Below are 27,605 nucleotides of genomic sequence, written 5' to 3'. Positions count from 1 at the left end.
GGAAGGTACTATCTGGTTTCACCCGAGACTGCACATTTTTTTTTCATATAAACATCTAAAAATAAAAAAATAAAGTATGGTTTTTTCTCTTATTTTATGATAGTCGAGGCCCATGATGGAATTGACTTTGCAAACCGAAAGTAGTTGCATCGACGTATTCAGTTTGAAAACCTGTGATATCGGAACATACCATAATATATAACAATCAATTTTCTGCTGAATGTATAAAGTTTTCATTTTTGGCGTACTGCATTTATTGCATTTTGCATTACTGGGATCAAGGACTTTTTAGTCAAGGTTTTAGCACTTTGGACTGCTGACTAACTGTATGTTTTTGTCAACTTGCAAGTTTATAATGGCAATACTTCATGGTGACCTGGCAAAAAAAGTTTGTTTTTTCGGCCTAAACAAATATTATTGATATATTATGCTGATCAGTTGACCAACGGGACAGACTTATTCAGTGATAATAATTGGAAAATTCTTTCACAAAATAGTTTAATTAAAAAATATTTATTTTGTAAAATACTTTATTCCCTCCGCTTTAACAAATTTCTGATATTACACCAAACAAGCTAAAGAAACGATAATTACATAGAAATATTGAATATTATACACTTATAAACTACAGTATAAGTAAAGTTAATACCAGCTGTAAGCATTTTTATCCAGAAGTGAGAGATTTGTCTAAGATATTGTGTGAAAGTTATTACATACAACTACTATTTAGTAATTTTACTTTGGAAACCAAGCTTTTTTAAACATCATTGGTTATGATAAAGGAATAATATTTATTTTCTGAAAGTACCTAATACTTTAAATAGCTTTATAGATTACGATGCGATTGAAAGGTTTAAAACTTTATTTAGGCATTATAAAATCTAAAATTACAATAAATAATATTTTTTTGAAATTTAAACTACAATTTAAAAAATGAAATTTTCTTTGTACATAATATTTCTCACAGCATCATTTTCACACAGTTCAAACGGTTAAGACATTTAAGAGTACTCGGATGAAGTTTAACATTTACAGCATGTCTATACTCAGATATCATAATAATTATTATGTATTATAAATAAAGTTATGATACATGTATTATTTTGCTGGTATCTTCAATTTCAAATGCATATATCTGTGTGCGTAAGGAAGCGAATGAATCAAATAACTATTTATAATGAACAAAAGTGCACTCTAGCTTTCTATCAATAATTGAGTATTTATATAGTAAGGCAACTCAAGTTAGTTTTGGAACTTTGAATGTAAATCAGATCAAAGATGTTTTTCAAATGCTAAAATTTAAAAGAGTGTACAATTGTACTATGTGCAAATGAGAACTGATTCACTTTCTTTCTTTCGCACACAGATGTATTATTGCTTGCTCGGGCTAGGGGGAAATACAATGATTCAAGAAATTATTGAATTTTATGACAAACTAATGATTAATATATTTTAAATACAGAAGTAACAAGAGTACATATTTTGAAAAGAAATAACTTAAACATAGATAAAAACATTATTGTAAAGATGATTCGCGATAAACATAAATATATATATAACATATATGTGAAAAAAGTATTTAGGTGTTTTTTTTTTTCTTCCATAATGTTAATTGCTAAAAGGTGGAAAGCAGATTTTGTGTTTGTTGGGTGGTTGTGACATATATTTATGACTTGATATTAATACGGAAATCCATATTTTCACCTTGATTTTCTCTCAACTTAGGCATTTTGACAATTTATTCCAAAATATTCCTCAGATTTGAAAGAAAAAAACTCTGTTTTTTTTTATTATAGAGCTCAAAATCGTCGGTGAAAAGAATTTCATTGTTACGAAAATTGTGCACATATTGTATTCAAAATTTCTAAAATCTAAATTTAAACAAAAAATTCTCAGAATTCTATATAACCCGATTCACCAAGAAAACAACGGATCTAATTTAGTGATTTTTAATTATTACTTGGTCTGCATTTTGCAATATTGTCAATAATACGAAATAATATGAAGTAAAACTTTATAACCTGTGGTTTATGAGTTTTGACGGTATAATAATAATATTTGGACAATTTGTACATAGGTACTGTTTCTGTAAAAATCACCTGAAGAGCGCTGTATTTCTATTGCCTGAGTCAAAAGAGCTGTAACTAAAGTCAATGATAAAATATTTACTAAAGAAAGCTTACGGAACCTATGCGCTACATAATGAGTATAGAACTAGTACGTGTCAACATGAATACAATGAATCATGAGACAGAAACCTATGTAGTAGACATACTATTAAAATATAAGGCAACAATTTGTTAATTTCAATATCTATCATTCAAGATCCAAGGACTTCTTACCTCTTAAACTAAAAATAAATTACCAGATACAAATTAGCTCCTATGATAAACTTAGGATTTTAAATATCCTAAAAATAAATATTCTATTTTCTCAAAATGTAAAGAAACCTCGGTAATAAAAATAACAATCCACATGGTAATGAATGTAATCGGTATAACCATTACTGCATCCTATTCCCATCATTAATGATATGAAAGTGCTTTGGAATACTAAGCGTAAGAAGTAAGATGGCATCAAAATGACAGTTGTGTAGGAAGGGGATTATGGCACAAACAGCTTCTGCCATCTTGCGGCACTGTGTCAATAATAGAACATTTTGATGTGATTTCTTTCAATTCTGAGTCTGCCTGCAGGAAGAGACTAAAGTCAAAACAACAGTCGTGCACCACATGCGGGAGCCAACTCGCATTACTAGTTAGAAATCTAGAAGGTTTGTTATAGCTGTATTGCGCACAAGGGTGTTACAGATCCGAAATTCAATTATAAAAATTACCAATTTATATCTTTAGCGACATCTCTTATTCTTTTATCTTGAGTAAGGATTTAAAGCGACCCGTACAGTTTCTCCCCGTCAGCTTATTTCAAATCTTCGGTGATGGTGGAAACGGCCTTGTTTAGTGTGCAGGTGCATCACACGATTAGTGTGATATCCGCAGTGGCGGTTCGTGATCATTCTCAATGGTGGTTCAATTAAAGCTTAGCGATAGATAGATTCACACCTCTCACTCCACGACATGTAATATTGTTTGCATGAAATATTTCACTGGATTATTTGTCAATAGGAGCTTGCGGGATTCCACTCCTATTGCTTGACTCCTATCCCCTGGCTTGTAGATTTATGAGTAGAGTTTAAGTGGAATTCAAAATGCAGTAATATTATAATTATTCATCTTTGTCTTTTTCGTCTTTGCTACAGTTTTGGAGTTCACTGCTCTTTAGAGAAAACCGACTTTGGATATCAGTAGAAATGTGTGCCGCTTTTCGTTTGGGAATGGTTTTTGGCAACTGTGAATTTAGGAATTGCATTTGACAATCTCATTTCGATTGAATAAGCATAAATATTTTGTTAAAATGTTTAATATTTACAAACGCATTTGAACTTTGACTTGTTTCTTTTGAGATATGTGTCCAGTCTTATATTGCGCTGTATGTAGTTTCATGTTGTATAGGATTTAATGTCAAAGAAGCCAGTGTGTTTTGTTTTATATATAATTTTAACTAACCCAGAAATCTGAATTTTAAAATGATTCATATTTTCTCGACACCAAATTTCAAAGGGAAAAAAATGTCAGCTTTATTCTCAAAGTTTAAAAACAAAAATGTATATTTGTAAGATTGCCTATAATAAAAATATAAAAGTTCAAAAGCAAATTCATGTTGAATAAAAAGCTTGTGTTATCGATGCGTAGATCAAACAATAAGATAAAAAAATTCAAGCACAAACAGACCTCCTGTAACTGCCGCTCCATGTTGTTATTTTTATTCATTCAGTAATGTTTTGTCTGCCCGTAATATTTTATTTAGTTTTGATTAAACAAAACTGTGTCAAAACAACCATTTCTAGTTATGCATGAATAGTTAAGATATGGATTAATTATTTGAGCATGAGGAGTGATTGTGGAAAACATGTTTAGTTACAGTTTTTAAAATATTATTGGTCGGCGAGATGAGATGAAAAATTTGCGAGTGGGAGACATCACCCATACATTTGAATGTTGGCTGGAGGTTAATAGACTAATCTATTTTTTAAAGGAAACAGTGATTATTTTTCGACTACTCTGAACAACGTTTTCCCAAACCAACCCATGTAACCGAGATTTCAATACATAACTTCTTATCCATTACATCATAAACCGTACTTTATAAAAAATGCAGTTTGTAATTTCAACTGCGTGCAAACTCCAGAATGCAATTTTCAATTTTATTCCTCTAATAAATTATTAAACATTCTACAGGCAAGAGCTGAAGAACTCGCATTACTTATTCTAGCATATTAACATTTTGTTGCATTGCATTCTACATAACACATATCGTAGGATAATTACTACAATTAGGTGACTCCGAAATCAGGTTTTTAGAGATACAACATATATTTTATGATGGTGGCATACATTGTAAAGGAAATAAAGGTATGGTTTTGTGAGTAAATTGGAGAATCGAATTTCAGAGTTACCTAGTTGTAGTAATTACCCAGCGATATTATGTTTTATGATATTTTCTATATATAATATGGTGGCTAGAAGTAAAAAAATGTATTCCCAGGATTTCTAAAATAGCTTTATATAACTGGTGAATTTTGTAAATAATATTTTTATTATAGAGGTTACATAGAATACCTACAAAATATTTTTAAACTTTGCCACTACAAAGATAGCTATATATTATGCTCTTATCGTTCAATATGGCTGAGCACTAAACATTCTTAAATTGTCTACAATAAAATCTTGATTGACTTTCAGAATTACTGGAACTTTTTGTGAAAAATAAGCAAAGAATATTGTGAAATTTCTAAGAATGGAAAATAAAATTGCCAAACAAACAGAACGACAGTGGATTACAAATGTGGAGCAATTCTTGGAAATCTACACAAGTAATTTGCCTATTAAAAAAAAAATACAAATCATAATAATGCTTTTGCGGTTTAGTTACATTTTTTTTCTGATTCAATGGCAAGTGGCAATATTGTTCGAATGGCTCTCTTTCCCGATAGCGGAATCAAGATTTTACTGTAATGTTTAATCTAGAATCTAGGATAAACAACATTCATTTTAATGATCATAAGCAAAGGCTCAATATGAAAGCCTAAAATGTGTAAAAAAGACGTCAATCTTTTCGAAGCATTAAATTGACAAAAATACAAACTAGCATTAGGCACAATGGGATTCATGTTTTATAATAATCCCACTTTCACAGATATTTTCATCCCTAAACACCATTACTAATAATATTGCAAATAATTGTGAAATCTAACTTATATAATTCATTATGATTCTTTAAGAATATATATATTGCAAACAATTATTAATCAAAAAATTCTAATTAGCTATGAAAATATTCTCTCTTTTATGTATACCAGTTCCAATAATTCAATAAGACTTATATTCCTTTGATTAGATCATCGCAAAATATATTGCAAATGACCACTTATAGCGATGATAGGGTAATAATATGGGAGAGACACCTGGAAATTTAAGATAAGACTATATTTTATGCTGAAAAGAAACTACACAATTATCAACAAAAAATAATTTTAAAAAAATATTTGTATTTTGAAGTTAACAAAACATGAAAAGCATGTAATCTTGTAACATTTAATTCTGATTGATCAAAACTTGATAAAGGCAAAAATTGTAGCATTTTATTGCAATACACATTGAAAGCATAAATTCACACAACAACGCAATGCAGTTTCTTGAAGTTGCAGTTTGTAGGCTGCATAAACATTTTTTCATTTGAATTTGTATCTATATGTCAAGCTTTCAAAAGGTATTATGTTTTTATCCATCCAGTACACTACTACATTAGCAAGTATCTCTTTAAAATGATTAACCAGTACACTACTACATAAGCAAGTATCTCTTTAAAATGATTAACCTGTACATATTTTTTTACTAGTCTTGTTTTTAGTGTAAATGATTTTGTATTGAAATACTTTCTCTCGTTAACTGAAGCGTGGAACTTGGAATCTTGGCTAAGAAAAGTAACATTTTACAATTTTATTTTCAGGAGGTTCAAAAAAGGTATTCCTCTTACAAACATACTACTTATCTCTTAAAAAATGTATTTTCAGTTTAAGCATCAAATCCAAATAATATATTATTGAATTCATAAAAATAAAACATGTTTTTAAATAACAAATGATATTGCCAAAATTGTACCACTGAATTATTAAGGACAGGTTGTTTCGGAGTATTTGAATAATTCATCAAATTTCAACGTTCATTTCTGGGATCTGTGAAAGTCCAATTCAAGTTCTGTTATTATATCATTATAGGCTAGTTGCTTGACAAAACTGAAATAAAAACAGAACTTGAAAAAATCTTTCCCAGAACTTGAAAACGAATGTTGAAATTTGATGAATTGTTCAAATACTCCGAAACAACCCGTCCTATATTCAAATATTACCAAATGTAACATTTTATTGCATTCTATAATAATAATAATATAAATGTGACAATAACAATAATAATTAATCATTAATTAATTACATTAAAATGTATCTTTTGTACTTGGAATATTTTATTTGATTTAAGTAAATCTTTGGATTTGAGAAGCAATTTAAAATTTCATTTAAAAAAAACAAACATTTTTACAGATGTGAGATTATTTTGAGTATAATGGATTTGTACAATAATTAATTAGGTTTTTTCAATCTTCAAAATGAACCAACAAACATACTTAATTTATGTATGTGGTCAGTAAAATTTCAATCATAATGCATAATTGCATTTTGTAAAATACCAAAATATGAAAATAAATGGAAGTCCTCGACACAGTTTTTTATTATGCATAATGCCGCAGTTACAAACAACAAATTTAGACGAAAGGGGTTGCCCGAGACAATAAAATTAAATTCATAATGTTTAAATTCTAGAATCATAAAGCTAGCATGAATGTAACAACCCAAAGGTAATTAAATGAAATAGCTTTGGACATTTATCACTAACTTTGTACACAAGACGTCTATTCGTTGTGTATGATTAAAGCTAATTTAAGGGAAATCAACCGTATCTTCGGGTTCCTCTTCCAGAGTGGTGGCGCAACTGAGAAGATCTGGTAGGTCGAGTGCGTGCTCTGCAGCCACGGGATCTGCAGCGGCAGCGGCAGACTCGTGGTCGGAGCCGCTGGCCTCGGACAGGAGACCGTCGGGCGCATCCGGCTTGGCCTCGGCACAGGCCTCCTCGCTGGGCACGGGGGCCGTGCGCAGCGACTGCGTGCCCTCGCCCTGGGGGCGGAGCACCACGTACTGCAGCAGGTCAGACAGAGAGATGATCCCCACCACCTTCTCGTTCTCATCAACTACCACTAGCCTGTGCACCTGGAAGCATTGTATGTGTTACAACAATTAATTGCCAACAGAGTGTACACGAAGCAACTGAAGACCGTGAAGTGAAGAAAAGCTTGAACCTCAGTGGGTTGAAGGTTTATAATAAATTTAGGTATTTTAAAAATTATCCATAGATATAATGTATAACTAAGTCTTACCTCAGCACGAACAATCTTCTCCATAATTTCATATAAAGTCTCATCCAAGGTACATTTCTGTACACCTTCAAACCACTCGTTGCGATGGGAATTGGCCTGCTTCAAGGTTACATCAAGGTCATTGTAGGTCTTTTCTGCTGCCAGATTCTATAAAAAAAATATTATTTAGAAATTGCCTTTGAACTCTTTGTTTGCCGAAAGTGCCCATCGGCAATGAAAATTTTGTACCTGTTGATAGGCACAATAAAAACACTGTTTCTTTTCATGGAATTTTGCATTGTATAAAATGTTCATTGATTACTATTATAAATCTTATTCAGTTGGTAGCAAAATAAACAATGAGTTAAGAGTTCTTGCTATTAAGTAAAGTGCAGCCATTAAAAAAATAATAACAAAGTTACTACTGTGCTCGCCAAATTCATGAACATAGTTTGTTGTGTGTTTTCTTCAGTGTTTTATTTATTTTTTTTACTGTCAAATACACTTATTTAGTTTTATGGAAAATATAATAAAACATCAAGATTATTTTACTATTTTTAAAAAATATTAAGGCCAACATCGCAAAGTTTAAATTACGCACTTATGGCAGCTTTTTGTGGTTTCACCTACTGCGCTTCTTCTTAACCGTATATACGCCATAAGGGAGTTTGCGCGCTCTCCGTCGCTGTTATTGACTTTCATAATGATTATAAATGACAAATTTGTTGGGAGAAATTGAAATGCTTAAATCACATAAGCTACGCGGACGACGTGACGCTCCTAGCTCCGTCGATCAAGGGATTGAGATTACATACTGCTAAATATTTGTGAAGAATATGGAAAACAGCACAATATGATTTACAACCCGAAGAAGACGGAATTGATTGCGTTCCACCACGGAAAAAATCCAGTTATGAGTAAGATGCACCCCGTACACCTTAACGAGGCAAGAATAAATACATGAACGAAAGTAAAATACTTGGGGCACATTATTAATCAAGACCTATCAGACCATGGCGATATCGAACGACAAAGGAGAAGCCTCAGCATAGTATCTAATATAGTTGCCTGCAGATTTTGTAAATGCAGCAATACTGTTTGCTTTGTGTACAACAAAAAAATATTTTTCAACACATTCTGAACCGGCCTGTATACATGTGAGACATGGTGTCACTACCAAACTTGCTCGATGGAACGTCTCCAAATCCAATATAATGACGCCTGCACAATCATATTTGGATACAGAAGATACAACAACTCATCGACAATGTTCATGGAATTAGCACTAAATGGATTTGCCTGCTTGATGAGACACCAGGTCACTGGAGCCAGGATCCGGCAGTGAACACGGCGTTGAATGCAGCCTACCAGCACCAAGGGCCACTCCTGAGTGAGCGCTGGGCCCAAGCTTACTCAAGAGTGAGCTTGGGCCATGCACTACATAGTTGTCCTTAATTGCTAATTTTATTTTATCTATTTTTGGATTTTCTTGTATCAAATTAAATCCACTCATTGTATTCACGAAATTTTTGTTTATTTTTAGATCACTTGGATAACCAACACCACTGCCGTAAGTCACCCCAAGTGGTTCATTAAGTTTGGTGATCGGGTGAGGTGTGTTCAGGATGCGCCTGCCCACCAGTTGCGTGGCGCGCCAGATCAGGAGAGGCTGGTTTTGACCATTTGGCCCTTTGACCTTTCAACCTCTCCAACTGGTTTCTCGACCCATCGCCTTGCTCCGCAGGGGGGGGATATATTCACATGTCCGTCACTCCTGGGCACATTGATCCCTAGAGTCCTACCCAGCCCCCATACCTTTTACCTTCCCAGAACTTCCTCTCCTTCCTTTGCTTAAAAAAGACCCTTCACACAGCAACCCAAAAGATGACATGGGGTTAATGTAAGAAAAACAAAATAAATGAAATTAAAAAAAAGATGGCAATAATGTTTATAATACATTAATTAGTCTAATAAAATTTGTGTTTTTTCATTATCAGTAATTTTAGTTCATTGTTTAGATGAAAAACGTAAAGTGAACTATTTTTTAAACTTTTGTATGTTTGCATTCATTTCATTCATTGAAAATTTTTATATTTCGAAAATGTTTATTTCTAATAATAAAATTTGAAAAAGTATTTCATCACCTTTCAAAAACGGTTTTTAGTTAATATTTTGAGAATTATTCCATTTATTTCGGTTTTATTGCAAAGCGGAAATATTCCGACCTTCGGACAGAATATGCCAGAGGCCTTAGGGGTTAATGTAGTTTGCATTATGTACTTATATTCACCTCAACGGTAGACCTCCTCACCTGATCAGTGTCTTTTGGATGGAAATAATATTTTAATACTTACAATGACATCAAATTTGGCATAGATGTCTTTGAGTTTTCCATCGGCATCGATCAGGGGCAAGGCTGATACGCGACGGGTCACGAATTTCTTCAGAGCATCGATAATGGATGTTTGTTCATCGGCAGTTTCAATGTTTTCCAATGTTCCAATGTTTAAGTCTCGCAACTTGGAGTGCATGTAGGCAGGCTTTGGTAGCTCATTTATCTGCAATCAAGTACATATAATAAAATTATTAACTATTTATATTGCAACAATATTATGTGCAATTATAACATATCAGCTAATAGTTCTGTGAACTACTGTAATGTTGATTATTCAGATTTGACAGCTCGTGCACCAGAGCGTATGAGCATGCTCTGGCGGTATAAAAAGGTACTATCAAACATGGATACCATCTTGACAGAATTAATCGGATCCGGAACACATGAACAAATTTATAGACGGACGAAATGCAAAATGGTTGAGTGTAAAAAAACTTCGCTACGCTCAGACTAAAACATGATAAGTAATTAGTAATAATGAAGGGCCATGTGTAATATTTGTACAAGCTTTATGGCATATCTGTGAGTGCTATTGCTAGGGTACAGAGGTTTAAGTTCAAAATCCAAAAAGGTGCAATTAAAATTTGACAGGTTCTTCTATATATTCAAACTTTGTTCACAAGCGGTAGTCATTCCCAGAATCATCCTGGTAAATCTACCATTAATAAATATACAACTTTCTTTTATTTAAATTTTTATGTGAATATCACACAAGAGTCCCAACTGCTGCCAAACGTCTGGAGCCAGGAGACCATGGCATCCCCAATTCGGGTATGTTGTTGATTAAAGTTAGATAGTAGGGAAGGGAAGGAGATCGAGGAGAGAGGAATTAAACTCTCGACCTCCGGATTAATAGTCGAAAGCCTCGACCATGGAGACCGTCGAAATGTAAGTAGGGCTTTGATCTACTGGTGAGTTTTTCATTTCTTTGTTCGTAAGCTATAAGCTTACCATATGTATATCATATTTTGATTTATTTTACCATTTCAGGTACTATTATTCAAATTTGATATTAATTACAGCATTGTTATTTTGCCATTACTTATTAGTTTTTTTTTCTATAGATACAACAGACGTTATTTTATTTTTATTTTTTTTTCTATTATTTTATATTATAAATATATAATATAAAACATCTGTTTTATATTATAGATTTATTTTTTATATGCCTTATGAGTAAATTATTTTCCTGTTTTCAGTCTTACTGGTTTGCAACAAACATGAATAATTGTATACGAATTTACAGTGTGCATACTTACTTAATATTTGAAACTTTGCTTTATTTACAATATCAGGTGTTATTATTCGGATTTTATGTTAATATTAGTATGTACTAGCATTTGATTTTTATTTTTTTGTATATAGTTATTCTATTATCCATTTATTATGTTACACTTAAATACATAAATTGTCAATTTACTCTGTAAAAGCCGATAGGGCGTTAATCAATGATAAATAAATAAAAATGAATTTCGTTAAACTGTTATGGAGCATTGACTGAACTGTGGCTAAGATACCACACTACAATTTAAGCATTGATTGAATGAAGTCATTTTATCACGGATGTGATGTAGCCTGCCATTTCTTACCGGACCTGAGGTTTTGGTAGCTAATACCACAACCAACAAGGCACATTATTTAGGGATAACGTTTGTGCTAATGATGATCGATGATCAGGTGCACTATCCCGCTGTCGGTTCCTCACTGCAGTTTCTCCATGAAAAACTAAAGATCTAGCATCGGGATGCACTCCTTACGGGGGCTAGATGTTAATCCGTTGTTTTTTATAATAAATCTCTTGTGTTTCTATCACATGTTTCTGACGGGTTATGTCATAGCAGACTCCTTTGGAGAAAATTATACAGCAAAGTGATGCAATAGTGGGCTTTGAAAAGAGTTACTTTAGAGCTCACAATCGCAAAGCATTGGTTTGTCAGATGGAATATTGTTAATCCAAAGGGTCGATTTGAGGTATTGATTAGATAGGTAATTTTAATTCCGCTAGATGCCTCTTATAATGGCATGGCATAATTACATAAATCAATAAATAAAAATTAATAAAATAAGCATTAAACACGTTTTTATTATCTAGTGTAAGTCGCCTGGCATGAAAAATATTATGCATTTAAGATATTTCCTTTGTTACATTTCACAACCAGTTTTAATTCTAAGTTTAAATTATTTTTAATTAGCGCCATCTATTGCTAATTTGACTTGGCAAGAATACTACGATGAATGGGTGTGTCAATTTAAAATTCCCCCCTGCAACCCTAGCTTCCGTCCCAAGCACCCGTTTTTCCTCCGCGGTTGTATAAAGCAAACACAGCAGACTTATTTTGTAGGAATAAAATTTTTAAAAAAACTATGTTTTAACAACTTTATTTAGGAATAAAGTGGTTAGAACAAAGTTGTTTTTTTTTTTTTATTTTGTTGCCACAAAATAAGTCTGCTGTGTTTGGAGAAGTAAAGATATTTCTTCTTGAATATTAATTTAAAGAGAATAATAATATTTCAATGGAATAAAGAATAAGGACCAGTTGTTTCACAGAACTTGAACAAATCATAAAATTTAAAGCTAATTTTCAAGTTCTGTGAGTTTTATTTAAGTTCCGTTGTGATATCATTATGGGCCAGTTGCTTAACACAATTGAAATAATAACAGAACTTTCACAGAACTTGAAAATTAACTTTGAAATTTACTGAATTATTAAAATTCTGTGAAACAACCCGTCTTAAGTCACATTTCAAACCCGGGTTGAAAAAACCGATACATTCTGCGAATGCCGCTCGATTACAAACATATGTGTCGGGCGCGCTTGGTCTTGTCTTTCAAAATCATGTACGAGTGCGTCAGCCATAGGAAAATAAATAATGGGACTGTCAGAATACCTACCAGTATTGCAGAATTAGCTAATACGTTGACATAATTAAAATTACTCTGATATTTGGATGATGGTGTTCTCCTAAAAAATCCAATCATCTCAGATTATGACCAACAGGGGTCGGAATGATAAATCTGCCTCTTCGTAGAAGTCAGAGCTATATTAGCCTCTCATAAGCTGGATATACATACAGAACTGACAGAAACTATAATAGACCGCGCATGCTGACTACAAATAACTAACTACAGCAAGTGCCCTCTCCTACTGACTCTTGACTGTATAAAAATGCTCAATCTGTTTGAGGTATCTAGGCACTTCAGATCACATAAAATAAAGATCAACAAAAAAAAAGATTTCCTATCTTGACAGACGGGTCGAAGAAATAAAATATAAATCGTAATAATAACTTACATATAAGAAAAGGAATCTTAGAATGCGCTTGTGAGTTAGAATGTAGAGGACATTTCCAGTGGTCGGATCGATCACAGGCAGGCGATGAATTCGGTTGGTGATCAACATCCTGATGGCGTCGTACAGAGATGAATCAGGTGCGATGGACACCAGCGGGATTATAGAACCCTTGAGAACTTCTGGAAAGTAAAAGAGAAAATAATTTATTAATAATAAGTAAGTACATATGCATAACTTATATGCTATATTTGTAATTTAGATTTGTAAGTATGTACACACATATATTAACACATTTCTGGTGGATATTTTTTGCACAGGCGCTGTGCTGTGTCAGGGCCAAAATAAATTTAATGAATTGCGCGAATTTCTTTATTTTGTTTTAAATCGCTATATCTTCGAAAATAATTAAAATATTTTAATAAAAATTTCTACATAGTAACTCAGCATACCTAAGCTTAAAAGTACTAAACGAAGATCGAATATTATTTGGAATCAACTCAAATAAACCTTACGGTTAATTCCTGTCCGCCAATCGGTATTTGCCCATACCTGCTTTCTTGAGAACTGCCCGACATCTCTTGCTCGCTTGTACATAGGAGTTGAGTGGGTGCGGAACAGATATAGAAATTCGAATTGGGTTTCATGGTCATAAAAACCCTCATTCAAGGAATTGAATGATTACAATAACAAATAATATACTATCCTTTTGTTGAAATACCAATGTAAACGAAAGGCATGAAGATAAATATTAAAAGAAGACTTGCATTACGATTCGATAATTATTTACATATAGTTGGGACCTTTACAAAGAGACAGAAGGTATATAATGTTCCTATAAAAACATTGAATAATTCCGTCTTTTCTGCCATTGAAAGAAAGTCGGCGCAAAAGGTAGAACTACCCTTCCGGCGTTAAGCATCAATAGACCGAACGGGTACAACTACCTTTCCAGGCTGAAGTGTGTTAATACTCGACAGTTTGGCTCGATCGAACATGCTGACTTGGAAACCTGCTCCGTCGTTGTTGTTCGTCCACACGCTCGAGCAGCTTGACACAAGACGTCACAGATATATATATATATTTAACTAAGTCAAATCGTTTCCAATGTACATCAAGCAAGAACAGACCTTAAATCTATTTCGAATCAAGCATTTGACTCAATATCGAACGAAAAAGCGGAGAGCGAGACGGTACACATGTTGAGACATGTACGAATGAGCGTTATACTATGGAGCATATGTACTGGCCTTGGGTTCAAATAAGAATCAATATTAAATTAAAATTATAGGAAAGGTTATATGTAATATGTAAACATAAAATATTATTATTACTATATTTAGTATTTAAGGCATAGACATATGAATATTAGTAGACCTGCCCTAAGTGATTAAAAGCGTATTATCCCCACTCCCCATACCGGTTCCATTGAGCCGGCTGGGCTCGCGTACGGCCTCAAGTGATATTTGAAAACGTGACGTCATCATTCTTGTGCGAACTATGGTCGAGGCATCATCGGTTCATTTTACGAAATAACACGGCAAAATGTTTACTTGTACTATGAAAACTGGTAAAAATAGATGCGAAAAAAGAGAATAAACCCAATTGTCGTATTACATTCCATATATAAGCATTATTTTATTTTATTTTAAGCATATTCACATCGTATAATATGAATCAGTTGTTACTATCACATCGAGAAACGTCTGGACGCGAAACACAAAGCTGGTTGGTTGCTGGGAAGTAAATTATGAACATTTATAAAAGTGTCTTAACTAAATACTCTGAAACTAACTACGACTCTGAATATAGAAGCTGCCTTACTTTGCCGAATTTGGACTTCGCAAATTTGTTCATAACGTGGCGAGTAATTTGCGCTCCCATGTAAAAATGTCTATTCATTCAAAGCAGATTTTACTATTAAGAAGTAAATGGTGATATTATAATGCGAGATGCCTATTTACTGTCAGATTGATTTATTGACGAATCACAGTCATCTTCACTCCCTTCGTTCTTCAACAGTTGATTTTACCCCTCGCCTTTATCTTCTCGTCTATTAATTCCTATGTCTGTGATTTAAGGTGACTTTTCTTATAGAATATCAAATTTCAATTAGTTATTGGGTATCATTAGAGATAACCTTATTATAATAAGGTAATTTTAGCCAAAACAATTAAAAATGATTCAATCCCAAAAAATGGTGGGAATTCTACAATCTTTATGGCTGATATGCCATATAAAATAAAAATGTATAGGTAGATTCATTTTAACTCTTTGCACGCGGCCGTATCAACTGTTGTTACGGCAAAAACTCTATACTCACACGCGGCTGTATCAACAGTTGATACGGAAACTTCGACGGCCGATATTCCAGCGCTCTTTCGTCATAAATGTATTTATTGCTCACTTGGACATTCGTAGAACTATCATGATGCTGACATCTACAAGAATTTCTCAAAAATAAAATTGTATTTCATAAAAAAAAATCGATAATCAAGTGCGCCTTTTAGTCCTTTAGTTTACATTTTTGTCAACGGATGGCGTTAGTACTAGTATGTCATTTACAACTTTTCATAACTAAAAATGATAAGTGATCATGTTGTCCCACTTGTGTCTATCAATGCAGTGGCCTAAGTACACACACGCCGAGTGAATGGCGGGACCACATTCAAAAGATACGGTACGTCTTTGTATGAAATTTTATGTTTTTGTTTTTATAAACATCTAAGAGTGTTGACACACGAGGATTTGTTTTTATATTGTGGAGAATAATCTGTTCTGTCTATATAGTCCAATAAATCATGCCAGAATGCTATAATTTGACATTTAATTGGGTGTATAGGTATTTGAAAATATGTACCGCGTACGGGTATAGATAAAACGGAGCAAATTAACGCGTTCAAAAGGTTAACAAACCATCTTGTTATTTCTTCGCAGAGCAAAAAGACGGACCTTTTGTTGATATTCATCCGTTGTTTCGACTCTTGAAATGACAGGTCCTAAGTATTTGATTGACTTGATTGTGCCAAACATTTTCCAACTTTATTTTTATATACTTGAGAATCATGCACTATCCTGACACTCTTTTCTAAATGTGCATATGCACAATATGTAATAGTTTCATAAATAAGGCTCATCCACACTTCGAAGCAACGGTACCACGCGCCACTCCGGGCAACCGCACAAAAAAGTCTCACAACCGTTACCTTACTTTCCTGCGCGGCGGCCTAGAGTGGCTTGCGGTACGGTCGCTCCGAAGTGGACATGTAATAGCCGCTATTCATTATATGTACTAGGAATCTTCTCAAGTGCCTTAACACATTTCAACCGGATGAAAACAAGGATTCCATACGAGAAAATGGAATTTGTTTGAAAATAATACATATATTTTAATTAAACTTTTTACATAGCTCTCACCACACCCTAAATATAAAATTATTGTCCGAAATTAAAATCTACTTTTGTAATACGACTCCATAAACTGAAGTTTAAGTCAGAGTTGGGCCATTTTGTGAAGTTCTATTTCTTAAAAAATGTATTCATTATATTATAATACAATTTTTTTTTCATTTACACACAAATCATTACAATAAAAAATTCTGCATCTTCGGTGCGATAAGTGTAAGGATGTATTACCCGTTCTACAAGTTTAAATATAGTTTCTTTTTGATAAAATATTTTCCCACACAAAAGACAAGAATTTGAAGATTTGGAAGACTTGGTTCACATTTTTAAATTCATATACATATAGTTGGGACCCTTACAAAGAGATATAAACTATTTATATAAAATTATTGGCCAGCAATGAATTGAATACTTACAATTTTTCAAAATGTAACACATCCTTTATGGAAACCTGCTCCTACATGAATGTTCTAAGAATAATTGTAGAAAGTGAAATAGATCCATTGCTTCAATTCTTAAATGCAAATACCTAGTAATATAATGATTCTAAAGTACACCGTGAACTAATGTTAACACACTATAACACTGTGTCCCAAATGAGTAGAGGACATAGTCTCGCATACCTCAAATATTCATCATAAATAAAAACAGAAGTTAACTTACTTCTCCATGTCTCCAGTTTGTGCTCCTCCAGTTCCTCCATGGTTACGTTGGGGCTCTTATAGTACATCTGGAGTATCTTGATGAAGTCGGTTATGGTCAGCATACCAACAAACTCTTGCCTCTCCGAGTCCCACAGTGGAGCGGCGCGCACTCCTAAAACAAACAGAATCAAACCCGTTTTTTGTCTACCTACAAACACTGCTTTTGCACAGCAAAATATCTTAAGACAGATAAATAGTTGTGAAAATTTATTATTGTTAGTCTTAAGAGAAAGATAAGATTTAAAATAAGAATGTTAAACAAAAAATAACATTTTTTTAAGAAAACAGTTCTGTGTTGGAAACTAAAAGGGATATGAGTCAAATGTCAAATTTTGAGTTAAGTACGCAGGGTCGCCCTTAGTTACATCATATAAACTTATTCAACTCCGCAAATTCTATGTTAATGTAACTACAAACTAATGTGAAAAGTATTTATTGTGCCTAATGATATTTATTATTTCCACCAGTAATATGTCTGGAAAAGCCTTACGGGCGATCAATAAATACATAATTATTATCTTTCAAGGATAAATTAAATGAGTCCAAATATTTAATAAAATGGACTTTCAAAAGAAATAACAAAAGATTGAGTTACCTACGCATTTGGTCAGAAATCGTTTTGACTCGTGCACACAAATTTTTAAGTTATAGCTAGTAGTTGCAATTTTTAATATGTGCAATGGGTGTAATGTTCAACAAAATTCAATATACATTGAAAATAAATAGTGGATCCGGCATTCGAACTCGGAACACTTCGCAACTCAGAGAACGCTTTACCAATTTAACTTGAGCATCCATAAGCGCCAGATTAGCAAAAAAAATTTAGTCACAGAAATGGTTACACAAATTATATAAATACATACGCAACACCGCAGGTTAATTACAAAACAGTTAAAATATGAAAGTTGAACCATTTTAAAAATGGTTAAACACTTTTAATATATAATTTGCTATTTCGCCCCTGTTTTATTCAACAGATTAAAGTTTTAATTTATTATTGATTTGAGTCACTATCATGAATAGAGAGGTTTGACTATACCCTAGGTACTATGATTGTTACGTGTTTATGTTTTCCGAGAATTTACCATGATTATACACATTTAAATTCATTTAGTTTCAAACAAATTACATAAACGAAATATATATAGGCTAGGTTTAGAGAGAAATTATTGTTATTTGTGAGAAAAAAATAATATATTACTCTGAGGGTCTTATTTCAATCGGGACACCACGTTGGCACAGACACAAACAAAGAACCCTCTCTGGAAGGTCCCTCACCTGGTGTGCGCTTGGTGTTTCAACAATTTGGTGGCTGACACCAGCATCGACGCGTGTCAACACTGCCAACTATTGAAATATAGAGCCCAATACTATGGCAGCCCAACTGGTTGTGTATCCGTGGTGTCACGGTGAAATAGGAACCTTAATAGGAATTTAATTTAATGCAACACTGCGCAAGACTCTCAAATGCCCAGAGCCAATGAAAAAATATCATCTCCATTTTTGGGTAATATGTGAGGGTAAAGGAAGGAGAAGAGTATGGGAATCAGGAAAAATGGGAAGGTAATTTGCTATTCTCAATTAATTACTCAACATAGCTAAAGCAATGTATCTATTCTGTATAGCGATCTCTCACCACGGCGACACTTTATTTTTATAAAATATCATGTCTTCCACTCTGTTAGAGGGTAACTGGGCAATCAGGACAGTGACAATTCAACACACTCTTAAAAAGTGATTATAAAGTCATGAAAAGTGATGAAAAAAAAATCATCACTTTTAATGACTTTATACCACTTATCAAAAGTGTGTTGAATTACCACTGTCCTGAGTTGTCATGGAACCAGTTAGAAGTGTGTGTACCATATTTTAAATCAACGCACCTCGTCTCCTGGGTCCAGTTAACCTCTAAAGGTCGTAATATTAAGTTTTTTAGTCTACATTACACTATTTAATACTCTTATCCACAAAAAGCTAACTAATGGAAAAATAATGACAAGCTATCATCATCAAGAGTTGTTAAAATTATTTAAAAAAAAATTAAAATAGTTGTGATAATGATCTATAAACCAAGCTAATTTCCATCATTGTGTGCATGATTTTTTTAACATTAATTACCATTGCCAATACATCAGTTACCAAATAATGCACTTTTAATGTTTGAATGAGAATGTAGCCTAACATGATGTAACCCTGATGATGTAGGAATGTAGCCTACTTCCCTTTGATTGCGTTGGTTGCCTCCAATGTTCCGTAATAATACAAATACTATGATCTGAACACAATAAATCAGAAAATGTGTTACAGATAAGTCAAGTGTTTTTTTATTTATTATATGGCAATACTTCGTGCGGCTTATTGAAGTATTTTTTTATTTTTTTTTTATTAAAACATACAACAAACGATGTTGCACTCCCATGAGTTATCAAACTCATTAAGGGATTGCCAATTGGTAGTTTTGAAATAGAAGAGTAAAAAAATAAAAAAAAAGAGTTTTGTACAGAAAAATTAAATATTGGGAAGGTGGGGGGTCTTCCAGAAAAATGGGGTAGGAAAGTGAGGGGGAACATTCGTCCCCGTACATCATACGTATGTAATATTCATGAACCAAATTTTAAAGCATGCGAAAGGGTCGTAAAATTTATTCAAAAAAAAATTTATTACATAAATTTATATTCAAATCAATTTACTACAATCGCTTCGCTCTTTATCAATGATAATGCCATCTCTTTAAAATAATAAAAAAAAATTAAATTCTATTACTGCATGTTGTTTTCATAAACTTTACGGTGTAATTAAGCAATGAAGCGTAAAGCTTCAATAATTTAATTCTTATTTAATATTCGTTTATTTAGTTGAAAATGTGATATAGTGAATGGAAGTGAAATAATAAAAAAAAATAACCGTGTTATTAGATGAATACTATTTCGATACCTTATTTTAAAAACTTAATAGGTACTTAATACTCAACACTTCTATTTTCTAGCAGCATTTCGAATGTGAAGGAAACAGCTAAGGCAAAATACATAAATCATATGTCAATTTATATTCACGAGTCAATTATTAACATGGCAAATTAAATACTGACAATTGCAACGCCTGTAAATTACAATCCCAATGATACAAAATAATTTTATTATGTGAACAGCATTGGTACTATAATTTACAAAAACATTAATAAATCATAATATAGAAAAACATATCAAATAATATAGTGTAATTTAAAATATGTAGTTAATATTATAAAATTGTGTTATGGTTTTGTAACTATAACACAATGGCATAAAATAATTGTGGTATGGTTTTGTAACTATAACACAATGCCATATTATAATTGTGTTATCATTTTGTAACTATAACACAATGGCATGATAAAATTGTGTTATGGTTTTGTAACCACAACACAATGGCATAATATAAGATGATTGTGACGACTATGTTATGTTATGGCACTATGTAATTTACCATTGTAGACGAGGGCAAAGAAGGCCTTCTTCACCAGGAGTTGTGTATCAAACACAACCAGCTTGGCAGACGTCGGTATCAAGTCGTAGCATTTGTGGAATTTGAAGAACTTTACGATTATTTGACACTCATCTTGTTCTGAAATAAAAGAAAATAAACACTTCAATAAATAAAATTTGCGAAAGCAATAGTGTAACGTATTAAATTATAGTTAGTTACAGTTCAAACATTTCCCAGGGACAGTTGGGATAAAGCAGGGATAACCAAAGTCGCCTTATTTCTGGAAAAGTGTAAAGTAATCAAAATTCAAAGAATGGTGAATATTTTAAAGGAAAAGAGCATAGTTTGTTGATGGGTGAAATAATTGTTTTCATATTGATTTGTTTTCGGGGTATCATGCCGTGTTGCGATACCTCCTTCTTTAGCCAACGAAATCTAAGGTTACATATCTGGTCTGATGATGGACAATGCAATGCTGTCCTAAACGTTGGCTAAAGAAGGAGGTAACGCAAAACGGCATAATACCCCAATAACAAATCACTATAAATCTTTTCCACGTTCGTGGCCAAAACTTACTTTTTACTCGTATAAACGCAGATAAAATTGATAAATGTTTTAATAATTGAATAGATTAATAATTTATAAATAATAAAACAATTTAAATAAATATATTAGTGATTAATATCTACTTCCAATTCTGACGTTGATTTCTTTTTCTGATATATAACTTTTTATAAATTCCTCGAAAGTGTTAAGATATCATTTAACATTACATGTTATTAAGGACAACCTTTTCTTTCGTCACTACTTTGGTTGGTGTCATTTTTAACTACCTTAACCAGGAACGTGTATTAAAGTGCATTAAGTGAAGATAAAAACAAAACACTATCACAAAGGTGACTATAATAATAAGTCTGCCGCTGCACAAATTGTTGCAGGTGGCTTTACTAAGATGCCTTAAGTACCTATTCATACATATGTAAACAAAATACTCATAAATGTGTAAAAAATAAAATAATAATCCACCGTTACCATTTTCTTAAGAATTGATGAATACATAATAATTTACGTACTGATTTTAGGAACACAATGATTAACAATGATTGCCGTTGTGTTATCAGCTGATATGTCTGACACATAATAATAATCGTAATTACATAATTACGAAATAATCTTTAGAAATTTGACACTTGTCAATAAAGTGATTTAATTCATTAAAAGACGCACCTTCAAATTGCTGGCTTACGACGGATTGTTTCACAGAACAATTCGACAAATTTCAAAGTTGATTTTTAAGTTCTGTAAAGGTTCTATTCAAGTTCTGTTATTATATCACTATTGGCTAGTTGTTTCACAAAACTGAAATAATAACAGAACTTAAATACAACCTTCACAGAAATTGAAAATTAACTTAGAAATTTGATTAATTGCTCAAAATCTGTGAAACAACCCGTCCTAAAAATGTATAAATATATTTGTCAAAATGATGGTTAACTCAAATATAGTTCTTATTATTTCAGAGCGAATTTTAGTAACTTAATCAACGTAAGGGCGCAAACTAACCTATAATAGATTGTAGTACGTATACCTATCTACCACCAATCGATAACGTTTAAAGTAAGTGCCTGCCTATCAAGATATTTGCATTAAAATATTAACCGTGGCGAGTAGGTAAAATCAAACACCGCAAGAAAAAATAGAGATTTTATCATTAGCCAATATTTACCTACGCTCTGCTGGATGAAATGTGTCAATCGTGTAAGGTTAATTGGGTTAACTATAAGAAATAGGATAAGCCAAATCTTTTGAAATGATAATTAAATACATCCAAAAGTTTTAGCGTGAAACATCTTGGGGGGTAAAACCGACTATCGAGTCAGCCTTGTGACTCGAAGGATCTTTCCGCTCGGCCGCCAAAACTCTGTGCGGGGAAGGCTAGCCGAAGAGTAAACTTTGTGAGATGTTTTGTTATCCTGGAGCTAATCTAAAATATTTTCTTCATTCTAAAGTAAAGTTAGTTGTTGTGCAGTAACGCTCTTCAATATCAATATTTTCATTAAGGCATCGACATTTTCTTGACTGTGGTATTTCTTCATTGGAAAATCAATAGTTTACGATGCAACTTAACCGCATTGTAAAAATGTATATATTTTTAATTTGTAATGCTCATTGTGTATAGTTTAATAATAATAAAATAATGGTTTTATTATCAAAAATATAAAGATTTATTTTCACTTCCTTCAATAAAAATCAATGTCGACGTTTCACATCTGCCAGGCATACCGTGACATTTAAAAAAAAATAGAAGTAACTCCTAATCACCTAAAAAAATTGTCTGGTCTAGCCAGACGGTTAAAAGCGAAATCGGTTCCTCCTGGGTACAATTAAACAACGAAAGAAATCTCCAAGATCGTTAATCACCATAATATGACGAAGGTTCGAGGGAAAGGCCTACCGCCTAAAGCTCTGTTGCAACCTGCCCCTTTCCCCCATAAACGACTTATTTATTAGAATCAAAAGGAGAGATCACAACGGTAGCAGTAGTAGCACCATACTGATAATAAAACATTTCCATTCCACATTCCTGTCGTCTGGCATGATCAACAACAATAACAAAAACGTGCGCTTTGTGATTCGGCTGATGTGAAAAGAAAAATGTTCACTACAACACATATCTACAAATTCCCGTCTCTCCGCTATTTACATAATATATTATATTATACGAATGTACCTACCAACACGAAAAAGGCGAACCCACGTCCTTTACATCAGTTCTGAAAAGGTACTCTGTCAGCGGAAGGCTTGAAAAGGGAAAAAAGTCTGGAATCACCGAACCCTTCGGATCGATATCAACGCGATGTTCGAACTACGAACGGTCTGATTTGTGAAGTTGCACGACTTCGTACCAAGTGCTATTTCGAAGATCAAAAACAGTTACTTTTAGATATTATGTTATTTGAACATTATGGGCGTAGGTATAATTAAAATCAACAAGTATTATTTTATTATATCTACAGAATCCATGGATCCCCATGTTGTCACCTTGTACTTACTAAGGCAGATGCGTGAATTATATGGTTCTGATTTCTATCTCACTGCTTGTATTAGAGAAAATTATGTAAGTACACATCAACACATATAGGTAATACGCTACGTTACCTACACACATTCAACGTCGTGTACAATAGTATTGGCAAGCCCAGTTATCAAACGGTTTATTATTTGAAACTGCGAAGAAAAAAATAATACATTGTATAGAGTTTAATAATGATGTAGTGTAGAAAGGTAACTGTCCGTAACTCTGGTTCAATGAACTCTAGTAATCGAATTTGCTTGAACAGGAAGCGATTGTGCGAAAAAATCAGACAAGCGATAAAGTATGTACCTACCCATCTAAACAAAAATATTTTAAGAGAAAATTAAATTTATTGTCGTTTTCAAAATTGAATTTTTTATAAACTATAGAATAAAATAATGTAAAAATATCTGCATTAGGTACTACCATAGACTAAATTTACATCAATGGATACTACCTATGCATTAGTTGTATTAGGTAAATAGTGACACTATGAAAAGTATTTTTCTGTTCGAACCGAAGCTGACCAAAATCTTGATTTGAACATAATATAATATTGATCATTTTGTATGATATATATGTTATATTTAGATTTTTTGCCATAATGTTGAAATAGGGAGCCAGTATTTTCAGCTATGAGTCCTATAAATTGTTTTGTGTTGAGTTAATGGTTTATTTCAAATCAGTTCTTTCAAACATATCTTATTTACAACCAATAATAAATGTATACCCTCGTTACAAAAGTACAAACAAGTGTGTGTTTACTTTCATTCTAGAGATTTATTAAGTAGAAAAAAGCGTATTATACAAGGTATATAGCGACATTTGGATGATTTTTAACAAAAACGGCGTGATACAAGTCATCCAAATATTATAGGTATATACTAACGAATTGTAGTATAAATATATTTCGACTTCGAAAAGGATAAATTGATAAAACGCCATATAGCAGTATGGCGCTTTAGCCATTTAGCATATATTAGTCTTCCTCCATGCATTTATCCTTTCCAGCGTTGATACACAAAGTGTCCAGAAATTCGTAGTACAAGGGGAAAACCGGTGAACCTACAGCTTTTTGAAAAATTGATTCTTCTAAAGATAAACCCCAGCGTTAAATCCATCATTACAACTTGCCAAGATGGTTTTGTTTCAAGCAGATCAACCTTAACCAATCTATCCCTGTACGAAAATTATATAACAAATGCACTTGCTAATAGTCAACAAGTCGATTCTATATATACTGATTTTAGCAAAGCGTTTGATAATGATTCTTATTCCGTATTGGAAAAGAATTCAATAATATTCTAACACTTAAAATATTGTATTTTTCTTATGTTCGCAGTCATCTTGAATTTGCTTCTCCCATATGGAATCCTCATTATAATATTTATGTAAAGCGCATTGAAGCCATCCAAAAAAAAATGTCAATCATTTAAATTTTAAGTTGAATATTGGTAACCACGGGATTAACAGTTCGATTGAATATTATGGACTAAAGCCATTAAAAACTAGAAGAGACTCCGCAGATATAATATATCTCTACAAAATTATCAATGGCCTTATTGATTGTTCGCCCCTTTTGTCTGAGATTAACTTTAGAGTCCCAAGCTTTAGAACTAGAGATAAATCACTTTTTCATCTTCAAAAATGTTCTACTAATCTCAGACAAAACGCTTTTATATTCAGAGCTTGTACCCTATACAATGAGTATTTTAATTATATTGACATATTTTCGTGTAGTTTAGGAACATTTTAAAAAGATACCTTAGCTATTATTAAATAATAATTAATAACATACTGCAAGTTATCATGTTGTTGATATGAACCCTGTCCAGTTACAAGTGACTCATTTTATAAACATCTGTTCAGTTTAGTTGTAGGCATATACATATATTGGTGATTATTGGTGTTGTGTGAGGATAATATTGATATGTTGTAATTTAATTGTGTTCTTATATCCGATGTTATGTTTACCTTATTTAGTATTTTGTATTTTCTGTAAATATTTTTTGCCCACGGGTACTGGACCCTTAGTTTGTTATTATAATTAAATTTTTAAGTGAAAACCTATCATTAGATATTATTTGTATTTTTTATAAGTTGATTATTTAAGAATGTAAAAAATCTGTTGGTTTTCCTAAATAAACAAAATAAAATAAAATTCTTGTTAACTGGCGAAAATTGGAATAACCGGTAACGTACTATCCTGATTTAAGAATTATTTATTTATTTATTATTACACGCCCTAATGGGCTTTTACACACTACAAAGTTTAATAGTGGAGTATCACAGTTATTATAAATTCTTCAAAATTAAAACAATAAAGGAAACATAATAAAACGAAAAAAGAAAAAAATATTAAATGTTTAATTTTTTATGTTTCTAATCGAGTGCTTACAGACTGCATCAAAGGTCAACTGTCCTACACTTTTAAAGCTACAAGCGGCGTGCCCCAGGGCTCAGATCTAGGACCCATTATTTTTAACATATATTTTAACATATATATTTGTATATATTTGTATATCTTTGTATGAATATGTATGCATCTATAAATATGAATAAGTGTGTGTGTGGATGTATGCGTGTACACGCGTATTTACGCGCTCATACATGTATGTACACTTACACAACCAGAAAAGAGAGTTATGTATTTGATATTTTCCTGCATAATAGCATGTCTTAGACTTCAAAAATATTTTTTTTTTGTTTTTCTTTTATTTTTATTTCTTCTTTATTCTTTTTATTTTTCTTTTTGTCTTCTGCTTTCTACTTTAACATTTTTATATTTTCTATTTCCATTATAATTCATTCTAATATAATCTTTCATACTTTAAACATGTATAAATATTTAATTCATATGTTAACACTAGACCTCACATACTAACTATATACCATTGGTCGCCACGAGACAGGCAGTCGCCTAGTGTGGTGATTTAATGTATCACATATCACATGTAAGAAAATGTATTATTGTATTATCATGTATTCTATAAAAAAAAAAAAAAAATAAAAATAAAAAATATAAATGACGTTACAAATGTATTTACACGTGTCTTTATTTTGATGTTCGCAGATGTTATGAAAATTTACCGAAATATTGAAAATATTAATGACGGCTTATTATTACAATCAAATCTCATTAGCTTTTCTGATTGGTGTATCCTAAATAAATTAACACTTAATGTAAAAAAGTGTCAAGTCATGAGATTTTATAGGAAGAAAAACCCATTGATTTTCACATACTGTATGAACAATCAAGTCTTAGTAGTAATCTGTACCCGAAATAAAAGACCTGGGGATAATATGTGACAAAAATTAACATTTATCTCCCACATTAACAATATAACCACTAAAGCGATGCAAATGTTGGGTTTCATATTAAGAACAAAAGTTTCAAAAATTAAAAAAACTTTAAAAATATTGTATTCATCCATTGTCAGAAGCCATTTACAACTCAACCATTTGGAATCCATTTTACCATATTCATGAAAAATCTATCGAGCGAATCCAACATAAATTTTTATGAAACACAAATTATAGATTAGGAATTCCTATTGTAAACATTAACTACACCTCACTGTTGAAAGTCATGGGCCTTGCCACATTAAAAGAAAGAAGAATATGTTCTGATCTATTTTTTCTTTATAAAATTGTTAATAACATGTTTGACTCCCCTGAACTCCTTAGGCTGATTGACTTTCATGTGCCTAGTAGAACGGTTAGTCAGAAGGTACCTTACAATT

General features: G+C 32.3%; 1 protein-coding gene across 10 annotated transcripts in view; it reads right to left on the bottom strand.

Annotated features, from left to right (window-relative positions):
• Positions 1 to 651: 651 nt before the first annotated feature.
• The window catches only part of LOC149412336 (5'-AMP-activated protein kinase subunit gamma-1-like), a 334,414-nt gene continuing 307,460 nt past the window's right edge, over positions 652 to 27,605 (bottom strand). For all 10 annotated transcript variants that reach the window (XM_089645903.1, XM_089645900.1, XM_089645898.1 and 7 more), the window contains 6 exons: positions 20,787 to 20,924; positions 17,281 to 17,433; positions 13,216 to 13,394; positions 9,882 to 10,085; positions 7,549 to 7,695; positions 652 to 7,381 (listed from right to left, as the gene is read on the bottom strand). In XM_089645903.1, coding sequence (XP_089502029.1) covers positions 7,055 to 7,381; positions 7,549 to 7,695; positions 9,882 to 10,085; positions 13,216 to 13,394; positions 17,281 to 17,433; positions 20,787 to 20,924 — 1,148 coding nt within the window. In that variant the 3' untranslated portion in view covers positions 652 to 7,054. The remainder of the gene's footprint in view (positions 7,382 to 7,548; positions 7,696 to 9,881; positions 10,086 to 13,215; positions 13,395 to 17,280; positions 17,434 to 20,786; positions 20,925 to 27,605) is intronic.

Source organism: Hesperophylax consimilis, chromosome 23 (assembly GCF_061612785.1).
Source record: "Hesperophylax consimilis isolate HC1 chromosome 23, BYU_Hcon_1.0, whole genome shotgun sequence".
Classification (NCBI taxonomy): Eukaryota; Metazoa; Arthropoda; class Insecta; order Trichoptera; family Limnephilidae; genus Hesperophylax; species Hesperophylax consimilis.
The sequence above is the reverse complement of the archived record's forward strand: the minus strand, read 5'-3'. Positions and strand labels throughout refer to the sequence as shown.